This window comes from Miniopterus natalensis, chromosome 4 (genome assembly GCF_054644295.1).
Source record: "Miniopterus natalensis isolate mMinNat1 chromosome 4, mMinNat1.hap1, whole genome shotgun sequence".
Classification (NCBI taxonomy): Eukaryota; Metazoa; Chordata; class Mammalia; order Chiroptera; family Miniopteridae; genus Miniopterus; species Miniopterus natalensis.
The window spans coordinates 75078878-75102444 of record NC_142084.1 but is presented as its reverse complement, the minus strand read 5'-3'; the positions used below and the strand labels follow the sequence as shown (position 1 = coordinate 75102444).

Below are 23567 nucleotides of genomic sequence, written 5' to 3'. Positions count from 1 at the left end.
GCCAGGCGACTCCCCAGCTCTGATCCTGGGAGTTCAGTGTCCCTCGGCCCCACCATCATTAGAGGGACGCTCTTTTAAGTTTAAAAGGATGTAGGAGTAAAATATGATCCTTGTGGCCCAGCTTCTCCCTGTGGGGCTACCAGCCACCGCCCTCACCCTCCAGCCTCATCCAGCCTCTTCTCCGGACTGATGCTGGAGCTGCTCCTCCTCAGTTCTCCCTTTTCTCCTTCCCTTTTACCCCAAGCAGCACTAAGTGAGGTCCTGTCCTTTAATCCTTCATTACCAAGATTCCTATTCCCAAGTCAGTGACCTTTTTCCTGACCCTTGACCCTTACCCCAACCCTGCCTCCTAAACACATCCTGTGGGGTCACCTCTGAAGGTGAGGATAACCTGATTCTCGTGATGGGCAACAGTGATCATCTAATGCCATGTTCAAACCCTGAGGCCACCCTGTCCCTCCCATCCCCACCCCACCCCACCCCCGCCCCCTCAATCCCAGCAGGCTGAAGGCATGGGACTCATACTGCCCCACAGCCTGCCAGCAGGCCAGGCCATCCTCAGTCCTTTCCTGATAGGCCCTGGAAACAATACTATAATCTAAACTTTCTCTCAGCGTGGGGGCCCCTGTTTGGTTTTATTAAAATGTAAGCCATAATAGGGTCTTTTTCTGTTCTTTCTTTGAGGGGATAGAGGCTAGAGTGTTACTGTTGGTGATTTTGTTGCTTCCCCCTCCCCCCCTAAATTTTTCCCACCCCATAAGAAGCCGTGCTAACTAGAGGCAGGGGGCAGAGCCCAGAGGAGCACAGGATTGCTGCATCCAGACCCCCAATCCAGACCCCCATCACCCCCTTCCTTCTTTCCCCCTGTTCCAGCTGTTTCCTTTGGTTCCCGTCTCGAAGTGGTGAAGGAGAGGGGAGGGAGAAGTCTCCCATTGCACCAAGAGGCCCTGCTTCTAGGCCTGGAGCGCTAAACAAACTCCACCGCCCTTTACCAGGCCTGGATGCTGACCGCCCCGGGAGACATGCCGGCACAGGGCAAACCTTCCCACGTGTGGCCTCTGCACCCAGGAGTGGAAGCCTTGAGCTGCGCTCTGAAGGCTTAATGTCTACCCTGACTTCTCCAGTGAGGATCTGCGTAGGCTCCATGTGGAAATGCCCACAAAACGTCTGCAACGCTCAAGTCCACTGGTGGAAAAACATGGCCAACAGAGGCAGGGTCCTCCCTGTGCACTGCCACTCACCGGGGGGGGGAGGGGGGCTGCCTCCCCAGACCATAGCTCTCACGGCTGGAAAAGTTTTCCCTTTGACTCTAGGGTTCTCCAACCCAGGGACAAGATGCCAGTATTCTCAGCTCTTTCCTGCTCCCACTTCCCAGGAGATGTCCCCTGCCCTGTTTCAGAACTGGGGACCTCTGAAGGGGGTCCCTGTGCCGATCCACAAGGCCCGGCTCCTCTCCTGCTGAGCTATGTTGCCTGGTGAGAACAGCCCGGCCCTTAGGGTCCTGGTTATGTGGGTCCCCTTGTCCCTGGAAGGTGGAGGGGGGGATGCAGAGAGCAGAGGAGCAAGGGCAGGTGGACACAAGAGCAGCAGGGTCAGGAGAGGGTGGCAGCGTCTCAGACCACGGCTGAGGAGGAAGAGGGGGACGCGGAGGCGGCAGAAGGGGACGGTGACGAGGGACTGTTCCAGAACAGCCACCGCCGCTTGGGCTGCCGCTTCAGGTGGAGATAGTCCTCCTTCTCCCGCTCCTTCCGTGCCCGCTGATAGTGGTCTTCCTCCTTCAGGTACCACACCGGTGGCCACCGGTGCTTCTCGAAATACTCCTGGTTTTCTGGAGCAGAATGCAGTGGGGCTTGGTTAGAAGGCAGCGAAGGGGAGGGGGGAGCACTGGGATGTGCAGGGTGTCCAGGGATACCCACCCCCACCCCGACGCCTTGGGGACCTGCAGCTGGCCCTGTCGGTGGGGGACACATCCCAGTCCCTGGGGCCACAAGTGTAAGCCCCTGCCTTCACAGAGCCCCCAGTCTGGCTGCAGAGCTCCCTAAACAAAGTCCCATGGGAAGGTCTCAATGGGAGTTTCCAATGTATTGGGTATAAAATAGGCTGGGACAAAGAATGAAGGAGGGAGCAGGTGCTGCATGGGGGCCAGCGGTACCTGGCAGAGCTAAGGTTCTGAGGGGAAGGGGGACATGGCGTTGGAGGGGAGCAGGAGGGTCAGAACGGAGAAGGCTAGGCTGAGGGCTTGGGACTGATTCTGAAAGGTGCAGGGGGCCGTGGGAAGGTTGGAATCAGGGGAGTGTGATTGGAGCTGTGCCTTAGAAAGAAAACGCTAGAAGGGTGAAAGAGAGAGAATGGGAAGGGTGCAGAGACAACCTGGTAGCAGGGAGGAGGGTCCCAGCGGAGTGGAGGTTGTCCAGTGAAGACCTCAAGGACACTGAGTGGCAGGAACTCGGGAAGGCCAGGGACACCTCTCCCTGGTACCTGTGCAGTTCTTATTAGGCCCCAGGACCTGACATATTAATTAAGCAGAGGCACAGCCCCAGGGACCTCAGAGGCTATCGGGATTCATGTTGTCCACGCTGTGACTTGTGCCCATTCCTAGGCTGTGAAACCAGTGTAGCAGGTCATGAGCAGAATTACAGACAATTTATGTATTTTTCTACATGGGTACTGGGTCACAATATAAAATGTAGTTCTTAGTGTAGAGGCCTCACCAAGAAGTCTGGAAAAAAAAAAAATACCTATAGTCCAACATCCTCTTTATACCTGTGAGACACAGAAGCCCAGACAGGTGGAGTGAGTTGTTGCCATAGGTCCCTGCTGCCCTGCCCACCAGACCAGTGCTTTTCTTGGGCCCCCTTCTGCTTGGCTGGATGCAACTTTGTAGGCTACACCCCTCCCGCAATGTCAAGTTAGGCCCAAGGATTTTTGGCAGCTTCCCAGTGCCCTGGGGTCAGGTCAGAGATTTGGACCCAAGCTGAGGCCCCTTCAACGTGAAGCGTGGGATCAGCAGTTCCTGCCGGGGATGCTCACCTGGGGACATGGCCTTCATGTCTCGGGGGAACTTGCGGCACACGTTGTTGTAGTTGGTGCAGATGTGGTGGAGACACCAGTCCGCCAACTGGTAGGCGCAGTGGAACTGGGGAAACACAGAAGGGCGCCTGTGCTGGGACCCAGGGCGGGGTCAGCATAGACTGCTCCAGTTGCTGTCAGAGCGGAAGCTTCAGGGGCAAAGGCTCTGTAGTGAGCGGGAAAGGGCCCACCTGAGAGGCACATCCGCACAGCGCTGTGAGGGGACCGCGTCTGATTGGCTCTGTCCTGTGCCAGCATCCATGGAAACCCCTAGCCCCATGTGGAGGCTTCCTACCAGGTCCACCTCCTCAGATCTGACTCCAGGTGATGTACTTCCCTTCCCCATCGAGGGCCAAAGCAGTGTGTACTAAGGTGCCGGCGACTAGGCTTAGAGCTGGCTTTCCCAGGTGTGTCCGCAAGCCTCGAATCTGCCACGCTTTAACTCCAGAACTAGTCTTTAATGGTAGAATTTCTGACACTCTCAAGGCTGGTGTGGGAGATTTTGCTAGTTTGCATGGGAATAAAAAGGTGGGCAGTTAATTTTAGAGAGGGCATCCTCAGTGTCCCTTCACTGACCTTGGGCAGGCAGCAACCACGTCTACACATGAGGCTGGGGTCCGCTCCCCTGCCCTATGGTTGCCTGAAGTCTCAGCCCCATGCCCCCATGCCAGCTTCTCCTCTTGGCAGGTCAGGGTGTAACCTCTGGCCTGGAGGACAAGAGGGACTCTACCTAGTCAGGGAACTGAGTCTGACAATGGGTTCCCTTCCTACCCATCACCTCCCAGCCCCTCCCCATGCGCTGCCGATGGGCAGACAGAGCCCAGAGTCGAGCCTGTTGGAGAGATTCCTTCCCTTGACATCATACCTGAGCCAGCTCCAGGAACACAAGGACGTCCCCATCGATGTCCACCATCATCTGAGTTGCTTCCATCAGCCCGGTCACTGTGTACTGCTCTGTGACACACACACAGCCAGGAATCAGCTGAAGAACCACATGAGTGGACATGTGCTCACTTATACTCCCCCAGCAGAGGCCTACTGTAGGGCAGAGAGAGATCAAGGCCAAGGGCAAGTCCCAACAGGCCCAGGAAAGGCCACAGGCGAGTTAAGTCTGCTCCCACCAGTGAGGAAACTGGAATTAGAGCAAGACTACTGCAGTGGAATAGGGTAGGAAGTGAAGGAGAATATCACTATTGTCTAAGAGGATTTTTTTCAAGCTATATATGCTGCACCAAATAGTCTGATACACCTAGGATGAAAGCCCCCAATGGAATCAGTCATTGAAACTGCCAGGAGAGGGTATGAAGTCTCAGGTTGGCTGAGAACTATGAATTAGAACTACCAATGAAACCTAGCTGTTTGTATTAGTTTAAATTTTATAACAAATTGTGTACTAATGTTGCATTTTAAGTTAAAGCCTTTACATTGAAAAAGCCAATGCTTTTACTCCTGAATTTTTTTTTTTTTTTTTAAATATATCTTTATTGATTTCAGAGAGAGGAAAGGAGAGGGAGAGAGAAATAGAAACAACAATGATGAGAGAGTCATTGATCGAGCCCGCAACCCGGGCATGTGCCCTGCCGGGGTATCGAACCCCGATCTCCTGGATCCCAGGTCAATGCTCAACCACTGAGCCATGCCCGGCCGGGCACTCCTGAATTTTAACAGTATCAGTATAAACTGAGGTCTTTTATCTTTACAAATATAAATATATTTTGCCCGATCAATGACTCTCTCATCATTGATGTTTCTATTTCTCTCTCCCTCTCCTGTCCTCTCTCTGAAATCAATAAAGATATATTTTAAAAAATAAAAATAATAAAAATATATATATATAAATATATTTCCCAGCTCAGTCCGTGGAAAAGACCCAGTGACAACAGCCATCACAGCTGCAAGGGGCATTCCTAGTGCACAGGCTGCAGCCTTGAAATGCCATTTCCAGTTCTTGGAAACCAGGATCTCATAGAGAAACGGCTGGCTCCAGGTCTGGGGCAGGAAATGAACACAAAGGAACCTGGAACATCTTGTCATTCCATATAACCAGAGACTCCGGAGCCAGCTTGAAGAGACTCCTACTGGTTAAAGGTTCAGTACAGCATTTGAGCTTCAATAGGATAAATGCAAACATTTGAAACTCAAGTATGTTCAAATCTAAGGGCTCATAATAATACTTAAAAATAAAAACGGCCCAGCCAGGCGTGGCTCGGGGGTTGAGCATTGACCTAGGATCCAGGCGATCGGGGTTCAATTCCGGGTCAGGGCACATGCCCGGGTTTCGGGCTCGATCCCCAGTTGGGGGCGTGCAGAAGGCAGCCGATCAATGGCTCTCATCATTGAGGTTTCTATCTCTCCCTCTCCCTTCTTCTCTCTGAAATCGATAAAAACATATTTTAAAAAAACAAACCTAACTGGTCACCCTCAAAGGATGAGAGGATAATAGGAAACAAACTTATCTTGACACCTGGTAGATAAAAGGAAAGAATCAAGCATTCACCTGCCTTTCCTGTGTCAATTATATCACTGGTTAACCAAACAGTAGGTGTGGGGAAGCTTTCCTCTTTTTAGAAGTATTCCAACAGATAAACAAAGATGGAATGATTGAATTGGAGCATTACCATTTCACACCTAATAAGTTAATGGATCCAGGCAATGATACACAATGGCTGGTAACATCATGAAAAGAGAAAAAAGCAAAGAAACAACCTATTAAGTTTTCTTACTAAAAGAAAATTGAATGTGCATGTGATCTAGCCTCTATATCCAATAACCGGTTTATAGAAAATACGGTGCGTTATAAAAATACAATCAACTAAAATCTAGATTTTCTAGATCAGTGGGTTTTTTCCAATAATTGCAAGGGAACATTTTCTCTTTTTTTTAACCCTCACCTGAGGATATGTTTTTATTGATTTGAGAGAGAGGAAGGGAGAGAGAGAGAAACATCCATCAGTTGCCTCCCATATGCACCCCAACCGGGAAACAAACCCGCAACCCAAGTATGTACCCTCACCAGGAATCGAACCTGTGACTCTTTGGTGCACAGGGCAATGCTCCAACCAACTGAGTCACACTGGCCAGGGTGGGAAATTTTTTTTTAATGAACAAGGTACCTATAGATTTAAAAAACCTTAAGAGGCATATAAAAAATAAAACCATGCCATAGTGTTTAAGGATGCACACTTAGATGATAAAACTATGAAGAACAAGGAAGTGAGGCCATAAAAAGTACCCACCCCCCAAAAGACTAATAGGCAAAGTGGTAACTCCTGGAGAGGAGGGAAGGCCTGTGATTGGAAGGGACAGATGGGAGGCTTCTGGTGTGGCTGGAAGATTCTAGCTCCTGATATGGGTCATTCTGCTTTATAATAGTTCATTAAGCTGAACATAACGTGTATTTGTATTGTATTTAACAAAAAAGTTTTAAGTTTGAATTTATAACTTCAGAGAAAGCATATCCCACAAAACAGAAAGCATCACCAACTATACCATACCCAGCATTTTCTGCTGATCCTTGACAAGATATGTACAACACATTTTTGTCCATGTTTTCTGGCGTGCATAGACCACTTCATGGGAAAAGTCATTCAACATTATTTTCTATGAGCCTCTTCATGCATCAGTGCCGTTAAACATTTTTAACAGCTACGTCATGAAAATCACCCATGTGTGCTTAACCAATGGTGCGTATTTGACTTGTCTTTGATTGCCTGCCATAATAAAGCAAACTCATAGAAGCACCTTTATATACTTTTTTCCTTTGAGTCATTTCTTTGGAGATAGTCTTTCTAAACTTGACTTACTTGGTCCAAGGGTTGGGACAGCTTTATGTGCTCTGGGCAGATGGCACCCCTTTCCATGGACAGCGTGCATGACATGCTGTTACAGCTGTGATCTTTAGAAGCCTCTCTCTCATTTCCCTGCCCTTACGCCCTCTGTGTCCCCAGCTGGGGCCCTGGACTCCCTCTGCAGGCTCAGCACTTAACAGCTGGTTCAGGTCAATGATTCTGCCTTCTTTCTACGACCAAGCCCCACCTTGTAACCATTTCTCATCATAAGACTGATGTTTCCTTTATACCTGAGTCTCAAATTTGGTCATCTGCCCAGGGCCCCAGCAGCCCTGACACTGAGGACTTCCCTGAACCTCAACTCAGTATCAGAGGCCCTGCTCTCTGCCCGTCAGTCTACCTGCTGAAGAATACAACCCTGATACCAACACCAGCATAGGTACCAACACCAACACCAATATCACACAAATTCCAATTCCAGTATCATCAGGAGCTGTCTGTCTGCCTGCATGGCTGGCCCCAGACTCTCTGGGTCTGGATAGCGCCATTTCTCCTTCCAGCCCCTTGGACCTGACTGCCTGCTGCTTGGCTTCCTTCTTGCCTCAGTCCCTGCTCCATCTGAGGCCCCTAAGGTTGGTCCCTTCTAAAAGCTGAGCTCCAGCCCCGCTGGGCGTGGCTCAGTGGTTCAGCATTGACCTAGGATCCAGGAGATCATGGTTCAATTCCCAGTCAGGGCACATGCCCGGGTTGCGGGCTTGATCCCCAGTAGAGGAGTGCAGGACGCAGCCTATCAATGACTCTCTCTCATCACTGATGTTTCTCTCTCTCTCTCTCTCTACCTCTCTCTCTCTCTCCCTCTCCCTTCCTCTCTCTGAAATCAATAAAGATATATTAAAAATAAAATAAAATAAAAGCTGAGCTCCAGCCCTGGCCAGGTGACCCACTTGGTTGGAGCGTTGTCCCATACACCAAAAAGTTGTGGGTTTGGTTCCCGGTCAGGGCACATACATGGGTTGTGGGTTCAATCCCCCATCAGAGAGCATACAGGAGGCAACCAATCGATGTTTCTCTCTCACATTGATGTTTCTCTCTCTCTCTCTTTCCCCCTCCTTCTTTCTCTAAAATCAATAAAAAAAAAAAAATCCTTGGGTAAGAATTAAAAAATAAAAAATAATAACTAAGTAAAATAAAAGCTGAGCTCCAGCTCTCACAATCTTTTCAAGGAATTAGGAGTGGCGGGTCAATGTTCATTGTCTGTTTCTGGAAGAAGACAGAGAAAATGAAGGTGGAAGAGAGAAGGGAGGAGAGGAGAGGAATAAACAGGAAGGAAAGCACAGCTATGTGACCAAACAACACGGAGAGGGCGGGGGACCAGGGTAGAAAGGTGGCGTTGTACCCGACCCTTTCTGGCCTCTCAGGCAGGCTTGAGTGAAGCCAGCTGATGGAACACCAGGCAGGCGCTGTCACCTCCTGGACACCATTTTGCTGGGTGGAACTCACCTTTGGAGATGACCCACCGGCGACCCCATCGAGCATCTTTCTCACACACACTTCTTCACATCTGTGTCCCCACCCAACCCCAATACGCATCACCATGCTTCCCTGTACGGATTCGGGTCCCTTGGTGCTCGCGGTCTATCCCCAAGGAGGAGACAGGTGAGAGAAGTCACCACTCCTGCAGGCTCCCCGCATGGTTACCTGTGAGGGCGACCAGGTGTGGCAGGCAGAGGCGGTTAGCCAGGATGATGAGCTTCATGTCGTCCAGGTCGGGGCTAGAGGTGAACATGCCCGTGTACAGGTACTCCAGCACCGCCCGCATGCAGCTCTTGCTCGTGTGAGGAAACACCACCTGCAGGGGGAGGGCAGCAGCCGCAGTGAGGGCCGGGGCTACGAAAAGAGTCGCTCGGTTCTGAGAAACTCAGAAAGCCCTGGCGCACGCAGCCGGTCTCCCCCAAGCAGGGAGCCACCCCTGTGCTGCCCCTGTACCTGCTGAGGAGCACCCATAGGCCTGTCTCCCAGAAAGACACCCTGTGCTAAGCCCATCGGCTGGCAGCACCAGTGAGCAGGGCTCTAACAGCTTTTAATAGGACCTGGATTCTCACTGGCATCCTTCCAAAGCCATTCTGGCTTGGAAGATGCCGGAAGGAGTCCTTCCGATCACCTAAACCTACACCCTGCCCCTTCCCGACCCTGCAGGGAGCAGCGCAAGTGGAATAGAGCATGATCAAGCCAACATCAGCTGGCTTCCCGAAGCCGCTACTTTGGGCCTCCAGGACTCCTCTGAGCAGCGCTGCTTCAAAAACTGCTTTCTCATGAGACGCAAGTCTCTCAGGCCGTGCTGGAATCAGCTAGAGCTTTGAAGCTGCTTCTATGGTACTAAAGAGCTCAGGGCTGGCTGACCCTGGGGCTTCAGAGTTCCTAGTCTCTCACTTAGCATATCCCAGCCCGCTTCAAGGATCAAAGCTCAACCCTCCGCTTAGCTTTTCTTCTGTAAGGGCTTCCTTCCCAGAGCTCCTAGGAAATTCCTATTCTGTGTCGCAGGGAGGTGCTGCATTGTTCTTAGTCCGGTTTTTCATTCAGGTACTTGGTGAGTACTTACTAAGGGGCCAGCACTGGCTGAGGGAGCACTTGGCAGAAGTAAAGACCTAGTCCCCGCACTCAGGACATCACAGACCAGTTGGGAAAACTGTGTGTGGACATTCAGCACTTTAAGCAGCTGCACAAAGTAGTACCTTGTTAACAGCAAGGCTGAGTTAATGAATAATTAATGTTACAGAAGTTCAGAGAAGATGGAGAAAACCAAGGGCCATGGCCTAGGCTACTCTGCTTAGCTGGGAGAATGCCAAGAACAGGCTTAAGAGAGTATCTCTACGGACACACTGATAGGCCCCTTCCAACTCTGTTGACACTCTCTATGCCTAAGGTGAGTTGGAATGGCCGTAATCAGAGGGAAAGCATTTCTTTTTATTTTCTGTATTTTCATGCTTTGACATCTGGAGCCTTGCTGACCCGGGAGGGACTGCCCCCCTCCCAGGGTTAGCCAACTCCTAGGGACAGTAACAGAAATCACCTACAAGCGCGCCTTTTGTGTGCAAACCTACCAATCCAGAATCCACACCCCTACCACCTCCTTCATCAGCTCTCCCTCCTAGCCACTATTCACCTGCCCTAATCACCCAGGCCAGGTGACTAAGGACAGTCCCTATGCCCCAGAGCCTGCTGAAATTATTCGAACCAGCAAACTGAGAGCTTTCTCTGCCTCTCCCTTCCCTTCGTTCCCAGGGAAACCACAATAAAGGCTGTAGCCCACAGTGCCCCTTGCTCTGTCTGTCCCCTGATCAACCCTGGTGCTCTACTCCACCCCACCCCGCTGTGCATGTCATTGCTTATTAGAGCTGAGTGTAACAATTTATCTTTTCAATGGCAATCTCGTCCTGATCTGCTGTCATGTTCAGCATGCCTCAATAATAAAACTGACGTTTGAAAACACTGCTGGGTTCAGCCTGGGACACCCTGAACTTTTTTCTAGTTGTTTCACATGTGTCAGGGAGAAAGCAAGGTACAAAGAAACAGAGGTCCTAAGTTCAAGTTCTAGCCCCTCCTTTCCACTTAGACAACTTTGCACGAGTCATTAACTTTTTAGGGCCTCGCTTCCCTTATGTATAAAGTGGGAATGCTAAGCCATGTACAGGAGTCATGCATGAGGTGACCTGAGATAATGTATTGAAAGTGCTTTCTAAACGACAAAGTCAAGATATTATTATAATTCCATCCAGGTTTATAGTAAAATCCTTGGCTATGGGAACCATCTCATAAACCTCCCTCAGGCCCACCACTCACTGGTTAGCACACAGTGAACGCTGAAGAAAGCACCATTAAATGACAGAGGTCTCAGATGCCAAGAGTCTAGGTCCCCCGGCCAGGCTTACCTCCCTGGTGGAACTCTCCACAAACGGCCCCCCAAACATGGCAGCCATCCAGTCACAGCTAGAAATCAACAAGGGCTTGTGGGCGCTGATGGTGCCATCATCCAGGATAAAGGTCACATCTGTCCGGGAGGAGACGAAGCATCACATGAGGGTGTGGTGAAAGAATGTGGGACAACCAACCCCAAGGGTCAGCACTGCACCCAGACAACACGCTTCCCTCCGAAGCCGCAGCTGGGAAGCCCTATGCGACCACTCTCCGACTCCAGGCAGAGCCAACACACCTCCAGGACGTCAGCCGCGGAGTGCTAACGGGACCAACCTGGGCTCCTCGGAAGGCTACTGGGAGGGCACCCCTCCGCCTTCTGGCTACGAGTTCCTAAGCCCAGTCCCTACCTGAGAAGGTGCCCTTTGCCAAGCACTCCTTCACCCGGTTGGTCCGGCGCACGTGGAAGGCCTTGGTGATCTCCTGGTTCATGAAGGCCTCATTGTTGAGAATGTTGGCCACCATCATGCGCAGGTCGAAGACCTCGAGCAGCTCGGCGATGTGGGCGATGTGCATGAGGTCCCGCTCGTTTTCGTCCAGCTCCCCCGTGTACAGGTATTTGAGGACGGCCCGGAAGGGCCCCGGCTGGATGGAACTGTCCATTTTTACCACCACCATCAGTCTGGATTTGTAGGTCAGTGGATCTTCTGCCATCTCCTCCTGGATACTTAGAAAAGCTCGGCTCCAGGAAGACAGCACCCGGCCTCTGCCAGGCAGGTACCCCGTGCCGTTGCCCCGTAAGATGCCGTCGCTGGTGGAGGCCCGGAGCCCAGCGGGCCCGGCGCCCGCACCGTCCTCCAGGCTCTCACACACGTCGAAGCTGGCGGCGCGCAGCAGGAACTCCCGGCCGTGGTGGTGGTGGTGGTGGTGGTGGTGGTACTGATCCGGGGGAGCCCGGGGGTCCTCCGGGCGGGGGCCCCCTGGCCCCGAGGGGCCCCCCAGCTCCCCCTCGCTCAGGTCCATGAGGAACAGGTCGTAGAACTTGGAGGAGGAGGTGGAGAGGTAGATCTTGTGGGCAAAGATGCGCACCCGCTCCTGCAGCACCAGGATGACGTCCGCGCACAGCGGGTCCTCCAGGAGGTGGGCGGGGCACTCCTCGCTGCTGGAGGGGGGGTCCGGCACCACGATGATGGGGGGAGGGGGCTTCGGGGGCAGGAAGGGCGCCTGCAGCAGGGGCCGCTGCACGTTGCGGAGGTGGGACTTCCAGAACTGGAGGTGGCGGCGGGAGATGAGCGCCGCCCGGATGGCGTTGTCAAAGACGTCCTTGATGCCGAACTGGGCCACCACGCTGGTCTCATAGTAGGGGATGCCCAGCTCCTTGGCCACCTCCCGACCCTTCTCGGGGGGAAGGATCTCATTGGGCTTGATGGGCCTGGACGTTCAAGAGGGCAAAGCAAAGTCATGTTGGTGGGGGAGGGTGGGGGACAGGGAGTGGCAGGTCCCTAGGGCCTGCCCACTCACCAGGCTTGGGGGTGGGGAGAGTCTCTGTTCAGGATCTATGTTCCTGGCCCCACTCCCGCCCAGCTCAATTCTAATGAATCTCTGCCCTTTCTCTTCTGTCTGACCAAATCCTACCAGTCCTTCAAGGCCTACCTCCAATCCCCTCCTCTTCCAGGAAGCCTTCAGTATCTGTCAGGCCCCAGAGATTTCCCCAGCCCAAAGTAGAGTTAGCACTAACTCCCTCTCTGGCAGTCAGCAGGCAGTTTTCCGCATTTTTTTTTTTTTTAATTCTCCCTCGAGGATATTTTTTCCATTGCTTTTCAGAGAAAGTGGAAGGGAGAGAGAGAGCGAGAGCGAAACATCAAAGTGAGAGAAACACATCGACTGGTCGCCTCCCACCCAATCAGGGCCAGGGATAGAGCCTGCAACTGAGGTACATGCCCTTGGCCGGAATCGAAAACCTGGGACCCTTCAGTCCACAGGCTGGCACTCTAACCACTGAGCAAAACCAGCTAGGGCTCCATATTGTTTTTTAACATGTTCTCATATGAAGTTCATCTCCCAGCAAGATTATAAGCTCCTTTCACGCAAAGACTGCCTCTCTCCTTCTCTCGTCCTGCTTAGTCCAGTATTACCAACACAGTGTGTGAGAGATAAATGAATAGATGAGCAAATGAATAGATGGGTGGAGTAAATGAAAGACTGAACACTCTTGTTGGCTCCCTACATGGACTTGTTACAAATGAAGGGAGAGATGTAAGGCTAAGTGGATTCCCTCAGGGCTGAGCAGAGAGTGCTAGAGACACATACCCTCTCCCTCTGTCTTCCTCATTGCCCCTTCCTAGGCACCAGCATCCCTACCTAGCCAAGGGTCGCCTGGCCCTATTGACAGCCTCCAGGTCAGCATAGCGCAGGTCCAGCTGGCAGCCCACCAAGATGACAGGTGCTCGGGGGCAGAAGTGCTTAATCTCTGGGTACCACATGGTCTTGACATGGTGAAGGGAATTAGGGTTGGCAATGGAGAAGCACAGAACCACCACGTCGGACCTGGGGGTGGGAGAGTGAGGTTAGGGGTGGAGAAAGCTAGCAGTAGATTACTTGCCCCTGGAACAAGGGACAACAAGCATTCTTATCCCACCCCTACATGACAGTCCCACATCTGTCATATGATCTGTTCACATGATCTTACCCAAAATGTATAATAACAGTACCTCTAATTTATGTACCTTTTATTTTGTGTTTTAGAGCTTTCAAAGACTCTCATTTTGACCTCATGGCTATCTTGTTAGAAAATACAATTTTTACCATCCTGAGGCTAAGAAAAATCATCTCTGAATAGTTCCCCTAATTGCCCAAAGTCACAGAACTAGTCGGCAGCAGGGCTAGGACTGAAACCAGGCCTCCTGACTCCAAACCCCTTCTTCTCACCTCCAGGCTGCCTCCCCTGTGAGGATCTGCCAGTCCTGCCTGCTCTACTCCTTCCTCTCAGTCAGAATATCTCAGAGTTGCTCTGTTCTTTGGGAAACCCACCCCTGGCCTCCCTTCAAGCAGCAGAGGCTTCCCTACCTCCCATAAGCAAATCGACGGTCTTTGTGGTGGTCTCCAAAGGTGTCCCAGAGGCGCAGGGAGACGCTGACATCATCTACCACATCTCGGGAGCGTTCCAGAACCTGTGGGGGAGACAGAATGCAATTAACTCAAAGGCAAGAGCTCTTGGGGTCCCTGCGTGGCAGCTCAGGGTGGTGCCAGCCCACCCCCAAGGATCCTGGCAGCATGATGAGTGGAGAGGAGGAGGTAGCACTGCCCCGTGTGTCCCACACAACACTTTTATCTGGTGCCGTCTCCATAGACTCAGTAACAAGGGCATCCTCCAAGCTGACCACGAGGAAAGAGACTCTAAGAGGGCAGCCGGTCATGGGCGTGGAAAGTATCCCTCAGGGAGCCTACCCTGTTTCCAGCTTCACCTGCAGATCACCTGTTTAGAAGCCTCTGACCTTTTGGTATCAGCTAGCCGTTTCTTTCTTTCTCTCAGCTCTCATCTCTCCAAACCCCCACCCCAGCCCACCCCCTACTGCTCCCCATTACTGGGGCTGTAACTGCACAAGATGCTGTGCCCAGGCATCAGGTCAGTCATACAAGACACAAACGGTGGAGGAACCCCACACACACACTGGGGTGGGCTCTCCTCAGCCCTCTCTCCAGGGCTCCTTCCTCTTCAGCCGCCCTACCTACCCCCACGGGGCTTCTGTGAGCTCAGCACAGGCCAGGGTTGGAGACACCAAGCAAGGGCTTTGGAAGAAGCCCAGAGGCATGGTATGCACCCCTGCCCAGTGGCCTTGCAGCCTTACCTCCTGGCACACTCGATACTGGTCGATGGCCCAAACTGTGGGCACATGGGTGGCAAGCAGCTGGTACTGGGTGAGGGTGGCATTGCAGGCCCGGGCACAGATGAGCCTGGTCTTGCCCACGGCGTTGTCCCCCACCACAACACACTTGATGGTCTCTACGTTTGGCCTTTCATAATCCATGTCAGAATCCATTAATTGGGACCTGAGGGAGAGGAGAGAAGCGGTCAAAACGGCTTCGCACACCAGGTCCCAGAGGGCCAGGGCCAGGGCCAGGGCCAGCAGCTCTCCTTGGCCAGGGCCGCCCCTTCTTCCAGCATTTGAGCAGAGAGGAAGAGAAAGGAGTGGGCAGCTTTCTGGGCAGTAGCTCTGCAGGAGCCCAAGGAGCCAGGAGCCCATTCAGGCTGAGAGGACCCTTTCTACCGGATGAACCACTTGTCTCCCTCTGGTTGCCACCATCCTCCAACGGGGCTTCTGGATGGAGGAGCCCATGAGAGAACCCCAGGTAGAGCCTGCCCAGCACCTGTCCCCTCGCTCCCAGAAAGAGGAGAGTCTGCCCAAGAAGCTCGCTCATCACCCACTCTCCTCCCGCGGCAGGGCTGTGGCAGCAGAACAACAAATAGCTGAGAGAAGCAGAGTCAGGGCCAGGTCCCCACCCCTTCCCAGCACGCCCAAGGGCAGGGCCACTTTAAAATTTAATGGACTTGTCAGAGCTGGGAGGCAGCTCTCCTGGCCTCCACCTTGCCCTCTCTCCTCTGGTTGTGGATTCCAAGCCCCCAGTTCCCTTGATGGAGATGCCAGAGATTTTCCTCCCAACCTCTCTGGGTGGGGAGGCTTCTGGATGCACCTGAGCAGCCCACAGGCCTCCCATCCCTCCTCTGGGTCTATCATGTGGCCTGTGTGGCTGGCTCACTCAGCTGTAGGCCCAGTTTTGAGATGGAGGCGGGGGGTAACCATGGGACTATGACTATATGCTCCATGGCCCATAGGCCTTGCCATCCCCTATCCAGGCCTGTCCTCCATGCTCTCCCGCAGGGAGAGCGAGTTACACCCCCTTCTGCACCCCCCATTCCTAGGGAGAAGTCTCAGGCTGGAAGCCCCCAGACACCTGACACTCCTATAAGAATGCTCCCTGAATTGGCTGCAAGGGTAATGAGGTAGCTGGGGGGAGGGAGCGCAGGGTCAGAAACGGACCTGAATTTCTGGGCAAACGTTTGCCTCACTTTCCTTCTGTGTTGGGCAGAGAGGACGTGGTTTGTCCATCCTCAGGAAGGGATGGCTCAAATTAACAATCAGAAGGACCTTCTGTAATCAAAATGTCATGTCAGTGTTTAAAAAGCTGTCACCAGGAGGGGCCCTTGGCTTGAGGGGGCTTTCGTTGGCACCCTCCCTGCTGGCACCATCCTCGTGGAAGCTGGGGCAAGGCAGGCATTATTATTATTAGGCCTTCGTTTGGTCAGTGTTATTGGTCCGCCCCTGCTCACATGCCCTGTGTGAATGAAGTCCGCTGGGGGCTGGAGCAAGCTGGAGAAATCCTTCCTAGGCCAAGGAAGGCTGAGATCAGAGGAGTCCTGGAGGCTGCCCAGGTGCTCTCACTGCTGAGCCACCCAGCCGGAGAGCCAGGCCACCGGCAGCAACAGAGCAGCTCGGTTCCTGCCGGGCTGTAACTGGATGCCAGCATGCAGGAATGCGGAGCCCAGATATCCAAGGAACAAGTGGATGCATCTCAGCAACCTAAGCAAAATGTGCAGCAAGGACTTCTCAATGAGACAAGTGCCTCCTCCTTCTTGGAATTTTACAGGATCTGGACCCCAAACAACAAGGGTCTCCATGCAGGTCCCTCCCGTTTCCAGGGTAACTGTCTGCATCATCCTCTCCCTCCTCCACCCCCCTCTTACCTCCCTAGCAGGCAGCCTTTATTTTAATCATCATGCTGCCTCCTCCCTGATCTCTCCTGAGCTGAGGCCCAGGAACCCTACTTTGACGTCTCCTGGACTGAAGCAGGCAGCTGGGAGGAATCCTCTGGGTTGTGGTTTCTGTTGTATCAATTGAAGAACAAAAGAGATAGAACACATATACACAGCTATAGGAGAAAAACAAAACCCACTAGCCAGTAGAACTTCTTTCTCAAATTTAGATTGGGGGGGCGGTGAGGAGGCACAGAGGAGGAGGCTCAGTTCTTAAGTCCAGGAGCATCTTGATAGCGGGGAGGATGCCAGAACAGCAGAGCAGAGCTGGTCCAAGATCAGCAAGTTTATGATTAAAACCCTCACGCACAAGTGCATAAGCAAGGCTACCAGCACGAATCCCAGCAGGTCATCTTCCTGCTTTTGGTCCAAACTTTATATCAGTCCCCTCGAGGCTGGGTTTCCCTTTCCAGATCATCATGGCCATAAAGATCCTCACCATTTGTGTTGTAAAGACAGTGTGATCTTTACATAATGTGGAATTGCGAGTCAGAAACACTTGAGTTTAAAGTGCCTTATGCACGTCTAGGGTAAAGTAGGGACAGCCACCCAAGTAGGAGAGTGGCACACGCTGTGCTGTGAGTTTAGACACCAGACCTGCTGGTTGCTGCTCAGACTGGACCACCTCTCCCCATCCTTCCCCTACCACTCCTTCCACTTTCTCCCTATTTTCATCATTCCCACCCCCTCCACCCATCCCAACTGCCTGGACTGCTAAACTTCATTATCATATCTAGGAAAGGGCAAATCACTCCACTTCTCTGTGTGTCTGTCCTTCTGGAAAATGGGTATGAGGGCTTTGGAAGAAAGTCTCCTGAATCTTGGTGAATTTGTGCCAGTAGAGGCTGGGCTGAAAGGAGGTCCTTGCCTTCTTATGTAATGTGGGATTATATAATGCTAAATTACATATCTATATGTGTAATTATATCGCTCTTTACAATACAGCCTGGCCCAATTAAGTCAGCAGAACTTTTAGTCTCATCAGGCCAGTCTTAAACAAAGATAGCGTGCCACCCCAGCAATAATGTGATTTTTGCTCTAAAATATTGCTACTTTACTGTATCATTGATGATGTATGATGATATAATCCACTCAATGAGCTTGTCAACTTCCCATTTCCTTCTGGCACTCTCTCCTTCAATGACTCTTGACTTTTCTGCACAAATTGCCTCATCCCCATGCCTTCTGAGACTCCTGAGTAACAACCTCCATAAATTACAGCTTCCATGCCACCCTTCCCTGGCATCACAACACGCAATTCATCCCTGTCCCTCAGTGATCCTAGAGTCACCTAAATGCTCCCTCCCCACTTGGTCCCATGATCCCTGTTCCCTTTCCCAAAACAGCCTCTCGCCTACTGCTCTCCCAGCTCTTTGTACTTAGGGCAGACCAAAAAGCAAGGTGTGCTCAGATTATCTACAACCCTCACCAGCTCCCAGTCCCACCCCCACACCCCTACAAACACTCTTTGCAGAGCTCAGAAAAGTCCCCCTTTCTCCCTAACAGCTGATAGGAGGCTTGTTCATCTGCGGCTGCCCTAGTCTGGTTGTCAAGGAAACGACAGAATCTCCCTGGGAGCCTGGCTTGTCTCCTAGCAACCAATATCCCACACCCCACATCTTACAAAATGCGAAGGAGAGGAATATCCTACAAATGAAGGTAAAAATAAAGGAGGATGGGTGGGAAGGCTGGATAGGGAAGAGATGAGCGGAGAGGGTGGCCTTAGAATTAAAGGAGGCTCCCACCAGAGTCTCTGACATTGTAATATGAAGGGAGACCGAGAGATGAGTCCCACTGAAGATCCAGTGGTCAGCAAGGCCCAAAGGGATTTTGAATGACCATATTAACAAAAATGCAAGCCTAACCAGACTAAGCTTTCTCAAACAATGCCAAGGATTTCTCCCAGTAGTTTGCCAGAACTCAGATGCACAGACTGCAATGGAGTTGGGTTGAAATAAACATCTCTGGAAGGACAGGCAAAGCACCCAAATCCCGTTGGTTTTTAAAGGAAACATTTGCACCACTCTGGACCGTTTTTCCTGACACGCTGCTCTGCACACACACACAAAATAAAAATAATTTTAAAGAGGGAAGGGGGAAGGCCTCCACACATCAAGGCAATCAAGTCGTCTTCCTTTCCCTAGAAAAACCCGGAAAAGACTAGTCCCCCGCCACCTAAGACCCCAGCCGCTGAAACTACCGCCCAGGGAAGAGTGGGAGCCCAGGGGAAGTCAGGAGGGGCGCACACAGGGCCGGGAGGGCGCAGGAGGGCGAAGCGGCGCGTTCCCAGAGGCTGCTTGCAACCCGGCCATAATAGAAATTAATCATTTACTTACACCACTACATGTGACGGGGTGATTTCTAGTGTAAGGAACACATCTCTTCCTGCTAAGCACGCTCATTTTAGTGAAATGTCTGGGGTCACTCCGCGCGTGCAAGTTAGGACGATGCCAGCGCCGCCGAGCTGCTGCTGCTGTTGCTGCTCCCGCTACAGGCTCCGGGCCCTGGCGCTTTAGATCAGAAACTCCGCCGGGGCAGCCGGGGCAGGTCGGCGGGCCCGGAGCGGCCGCGCGCGCGCCACTGCAGCCATCGCCTCTTCCGGATCAGCATCGCCCGCGCCCCGGGCGCCCAATGTCATGGAGGCGCGCGGGACCCGGGCTGCGCGCGGCCGCCCCGACCTCGGGCGGCTGGGCCGCGCCGCCGCCGCCGCCGCCGCCGCGGGTCCTCGGGCAGCCGGGCTGGAGGCGGCGCGCAGGAGCGGAGACGGGGGCGAGGCCCGGCCGGCTCCGAAGGCGCGGCCGCCGAGACGCCTAGCGCTGCAGTCCCGGCGACCGCTCGCGACCTCCTTCTTTCATTCACAAAAAAAGGAAAGGGGGGAAAAAAAAAGAGAGAGTGAGAGAGAGGAACCCGAGAAAACACGGGGGAGGGGGTGATGAATCGCACCAGAAGGGTGCGTGACAGGCACCGCCCACCGCGGCGCGCCGTTGGTGGAAAGGGCTGGGGGGCGGGGAAAGAAGGGGATTGGGAGCCCCGGCGACCCGGGCCCCGCCCACGCGCCGCTCCCTCGCTCCCCTCTTCCCTCCCTTTGTCTCCCCTCCCGGAGGGACCCGGCGCGAGTAGTCTCGACTCCCCCTGTTGCTGGGTCGCGCCCTTCTCTCTACCTGGTGAGGCGCAAAACAAAAACACACCCCCCCCCCTGGACTCCCAAGGGATTTGCCCCTTCCCTTCGGGAAGCTGAGAAAGAACTCCAAGGGGCACCCTAATCAGCCCTAGAAGGGATGCAAGTTAGAGGAGGGGAACTCGACATTGTTAACCTGTCCCTTGAACCCAGTCCTCCGCTGCTTGCGGGTGGGGCGAGGGAGACAGTTTTTCTATACACGCCCTCTGCCGACCTGGGAGTTTTCACAGCGCGTGGGGTCTTCTCTCCATCACCACCCTTGCAGGGGCAGCCTATGCCTCGGACTGCCTGCAGTGGCCCTTAGCAAGTTTCAGGTGCCGTCTGCGCCTGTTTGCCATCATCAGGCTCCCTCTTCTCCAGTTTCCACTTCCATCCCACCCGATCCTATTGCCGCCTGGAGTTCACCAGTATCTTTTGACCTCTGAAAGAAATACCATGAAGACACTAGCCCTGGAGATGGTACCCAAGACACCTCTGGGCTCTGTCTCAATTTACTCCTCTGTAAAATAGAGAGGTTTTAAGAGATGACATCTGTAATATGAGTGGTCCTCAAAGGAAGTTTCCATGTCCAAGGCTAGTTTGATTATAATGATGTTGACTGCTGGCAATTACAATAGTTATCTCAGTCTGCTTTTATCCATCCTGTTGATTACCTCTGGACAATTTCTTTTTTTAATTTTTAAATGTATCTTTATTGTTGAGAGTATTACAGGTATCCCATTTTTTCCCCCCAATTGATCACCTCCACTTCGCTCCCACCCCGTTCCCAGGCCTTCACCCCGTTATTGACTGTGTCCATGGATTATGCATATATGCATATAACTTCTTTGGTTAATCTCTTCCCACCGTCCACCCCCCTTCCCTCTTTCCTCTGAAATATGATCATCTGTTGCATGCGTCAATGTCTCTGGATCTATTTAGTTCGTCAGATTCTTTTGTTCATTAGCTTCTTCTTAAAGAAGACCCTTCAACTTTTCCTGAAGTGCTGGTCTGGTGTTGATGAACTCCTTTAGCTTTCTCTAATCTGTGGGCACTTTGAATATTTCTCGCCACTCCCTTCTGGCTTGCAGAGTTTCTTTTGAGAGATCAGCTGACAGTCATAGGGGTGCTCCCTTGTAGGTAACTAATTGCTTTTCTCTTGCTGCTGTTAAGATTCTCTCTTTGTCTTTAACCTTTGGCATTTTAATGATGATGTGTCTTGCTGTGGGCCTCTTTGGGTTCCTCTTGTTTGGGACCCTCTGTGCTTCTTGGACTTGTAAGTCTATTTCTTTCCCCAGGTAGGGGAAGTTTTCTGTAATTAATTTTTTCAAATAGGTTTTCAATTCCTTGGTCTCTTTCTGCCTCTTCTGGCACCCCAATAATACAAACGTTTGGCCTCTTGAAGTTGTCCCGGAGGCGCCTTATACTATTTTCATATTTCTGAATTCTTTTCTCTTTTTGCTCTACTGGTTGGGTGTTTTTTGTTTCCTCATGTTCCAAATTGCTGATTTGATTCTCAGCATCCTCTACTCTACTGTTGATTCCATGTAAATTATTCTTCATTTCAAATTAGTGCTTTATTATGTTATCAATTTTCTCAGTTATTTCCCTAACAGTCTGCTTAAACATCCTTATAATCAAAATTCTAAACTCTCTATTAGCTCGTTTGGATCTATTTCATTTAGTTCCTCTTCTAGAGATTTCTTCTGTTCTTTCCTTTGTGACATGTTTCTTTGCCTCCCCATTTTGGCTGCTTCCAGGTGTTTGTTTCTATGTATTAGGTAGAGCTGCTATGTCTCCTGGAACTTGTAGAGTGACTTTGTGTAGTAGGTGTCCTGTAGGGTACAGTGGCTCAGCCTCCCCAGTCACCTGAGCTGGGCCTTCTAGGAGCTCCCGTGTGGGCTGTGTGCACTGTCCTGTTGTAGTTGAGCCTTGGTTGCTGTTGGCGTCACTGGGAGGAACTGACCCCCTGGCCAATCAGCTGTGAGGACCAGCTACAACTACAGCCAAAGAGCTGCTGTGCTGGAGATACCCCTATGGAGCAGGATTTATTTCAGTGGAGCTTTGGTGTTCACCAAGTGAGCCCCTTAAGTATGTCACTAGCGGATGTGGTAAGGTTGTAATCCAGCATGGCTGAGTCTAACCACCAGGTGCACTGTCTCTGGGGCCTCCAGGGAGGTGCAAAGTCAGCCTGTGCCAGTGCCTTGCCCAAGGCCACCCAGCATGAACTACACGCAAACTGTTGTCGGCTGCTACTTGTGCTGGGCTTGGCGTTGTCCAGGAGAGGCCAAGCTATGAACCAATGCAGCTGCTGCTAGTGCCAGGCCTGGGGCCGCTTATCAAGCTCTACGGTGCCCCGCTGCGGGCTGTTAGAGAGATTTTAGGAGTCCTAAGCATGAGGCTTGAGAGGCCACTTGCATAGAAAAGCCCCTGGAAATGGCCTGGATGAGCTGCAGGTGGGGAGGGGCGGGGCCTCCGGGGATCACGGGGCGGGGCCAAAGGCGTGAGGCGCTGGCGATTCAAATATGGCGCCTGCCTGCCGGCTGTGTGCTGGGAGGACTCGCCACAGGAGCCATGGCCTCTGCCAGCCCTTCTGCCTGGGAAGAAGCTGCCCCTCCAGCTCTCGCCCCAATTTCAGGCAGGTTAGTTCCTCCCCAAATGTCCCAGGTTCCTTTCAAGCTGCTGCCCGGCGCTGGGCTCAGAGGGAGAGCGTCTGAGTCGGTGCCGGGCCCTTTGAGAGGAAAGCCTGCGGCTCCCACAGCCTCCATGACCCTCAGCCACAGTCCCCGCTGGTTTCATAGCCCAGAGTTATGGGGACTTCTCTTCCTGGCCCCGAAGCCCTGGGCTGGGGGTCAGCTGTGGGGCTGGGACCCCTCGCTCCTCCGGGAAACCGGAGATGTTCCTCCTGGGTGTGGGCCCGCTGCGAGGCTCCAATTCAGTCCGGATCCGCCCACATCTCCGCCCCTCCTACCCGTCTTGGTGCTTCTTCAGTTCCCTGGTTGTGGGGCTTCTGTTCAGCCAGATTTCAGGAGACTCTGAGTGACGGTGGTTCTATATTTTAGTTGTAATTTTGATGTGGTTGTGGGAGGCGGCGGGTGCAGCTGTTACCTACACCACCATCTTGTTTTCTCAGTCCCTATTTTCAATTTTCTTAAATGATCAGTCACAATATTGGGACTAGTTTGGACAAAGAAACTTCTAGAATTTCAGGAGAGAGAGGGCATAATCAAGGACAGGCTTGGAGAGGCCAGCCCGACACCTCTGGAAGTAGTGTGCACTGGGTTGTTAAAGGGTAATGGAAGGGCATCTCTGTCACAGTCCCCAAGGAGTAGGATGGTGATAAGACAGAAGAAAGCCAAGGGAAGAAGAGTCCCCAAGTGTGCGCAGAGATGTGGGCAACAGCAGCCCTTCTAGTCTCCCCTCCACCAGGAATTGGCTGTGCAATTTTGGACAGTGACCTTAGGCTCTCTGATCCTCCATTGGAGATAACAATATTACTTGCCCAAAGACAGGGGGTGGCCAAATGATCTTCTCATGGCACCTTCCAGGGCTGAGATCAGAGGTTGTATGATCCTTCTAGCTCTTCCTCCATTTCTGCCTGCTCCCCCTCACAGACCTATGCTTAGCACCTGGGTGTAAATCGGGACCCAACCCCATTTGTGCCTATGCCACCTGGGCTGCCTATGGAGAGCAGATAGCACAGAGGAAATAGGCAAAACTGGGGAGGGGTGTTGGATATCTGAGAATCTAACCAGCAGGGTTGGAAAATCTATGCCCACTTTGGGCCTAGTGCCTAGTAGGTCTCCTGAAGAAATGAACAAACAGGATG

At 52.4% G+C, this 23567-nt stretch overlaps 1 protein-coding gene across 1 annotated transcript; it reads right to left on the bottom strand.

Annotated features, from left to right (window-relative positions):
• Nucleotides 1-1248: 1248 nt before the first annotated feature.
• Nucleotides 1249-19241, bottom strand: RHOBTB2 (Rho related BTB domain containing 2). Its single transcript, XM_016211731.2, has 10 exons — nt 18918-19241; nt 14618-14819; nt 13836-13939; nt 13131-13316; nt 11180-12201; nt 10787-10905; nt 8556-8706; nt 3935-4023; nt 3031-3136; nt 1249-1828 (listed from the first exon to the last, which is right to left on the bottom strand). Exons 2-10 carry the CDS (start codon nt 14807-14809, stop codon nt 1614-1616), a joined length of 2184 nt encoding a protein of 727 aa, XP_016067217.2. The 5' UTR covers nt 14810-14819; nt 18918-19241; the 3' UTR covers nt 1249-1613.
• Between the last annotated feature and the right edge of the window lie 4326 nt (nt 19242-23567).

Excerpts from the sequence above, each read along its gene's own strand:
- RHOBTB2 (XM_016211731.2), bottom strand. The coding sequence starts at position 14,809 with ATGGATTCTGACATGGATTATGAAAGGCCAAACGTAGAGACCATCAAG. Across the intron at positions 12,202-13,130 it reads GCCAGGCGACCCTTGGCTAG|GCCCATCAAGCCCAATGAGA; the intron begins GTAGGGATGCTG and ends TTGAACGTCCAG. Across the intron at positions 1,829-3,030 it reads CATGAAGGCCATGTCCCCAG|AAAACCAGGAGTATTTCGAG; the intron begins GTGAGCATCCCC and ends ATTCTGCTCCAG.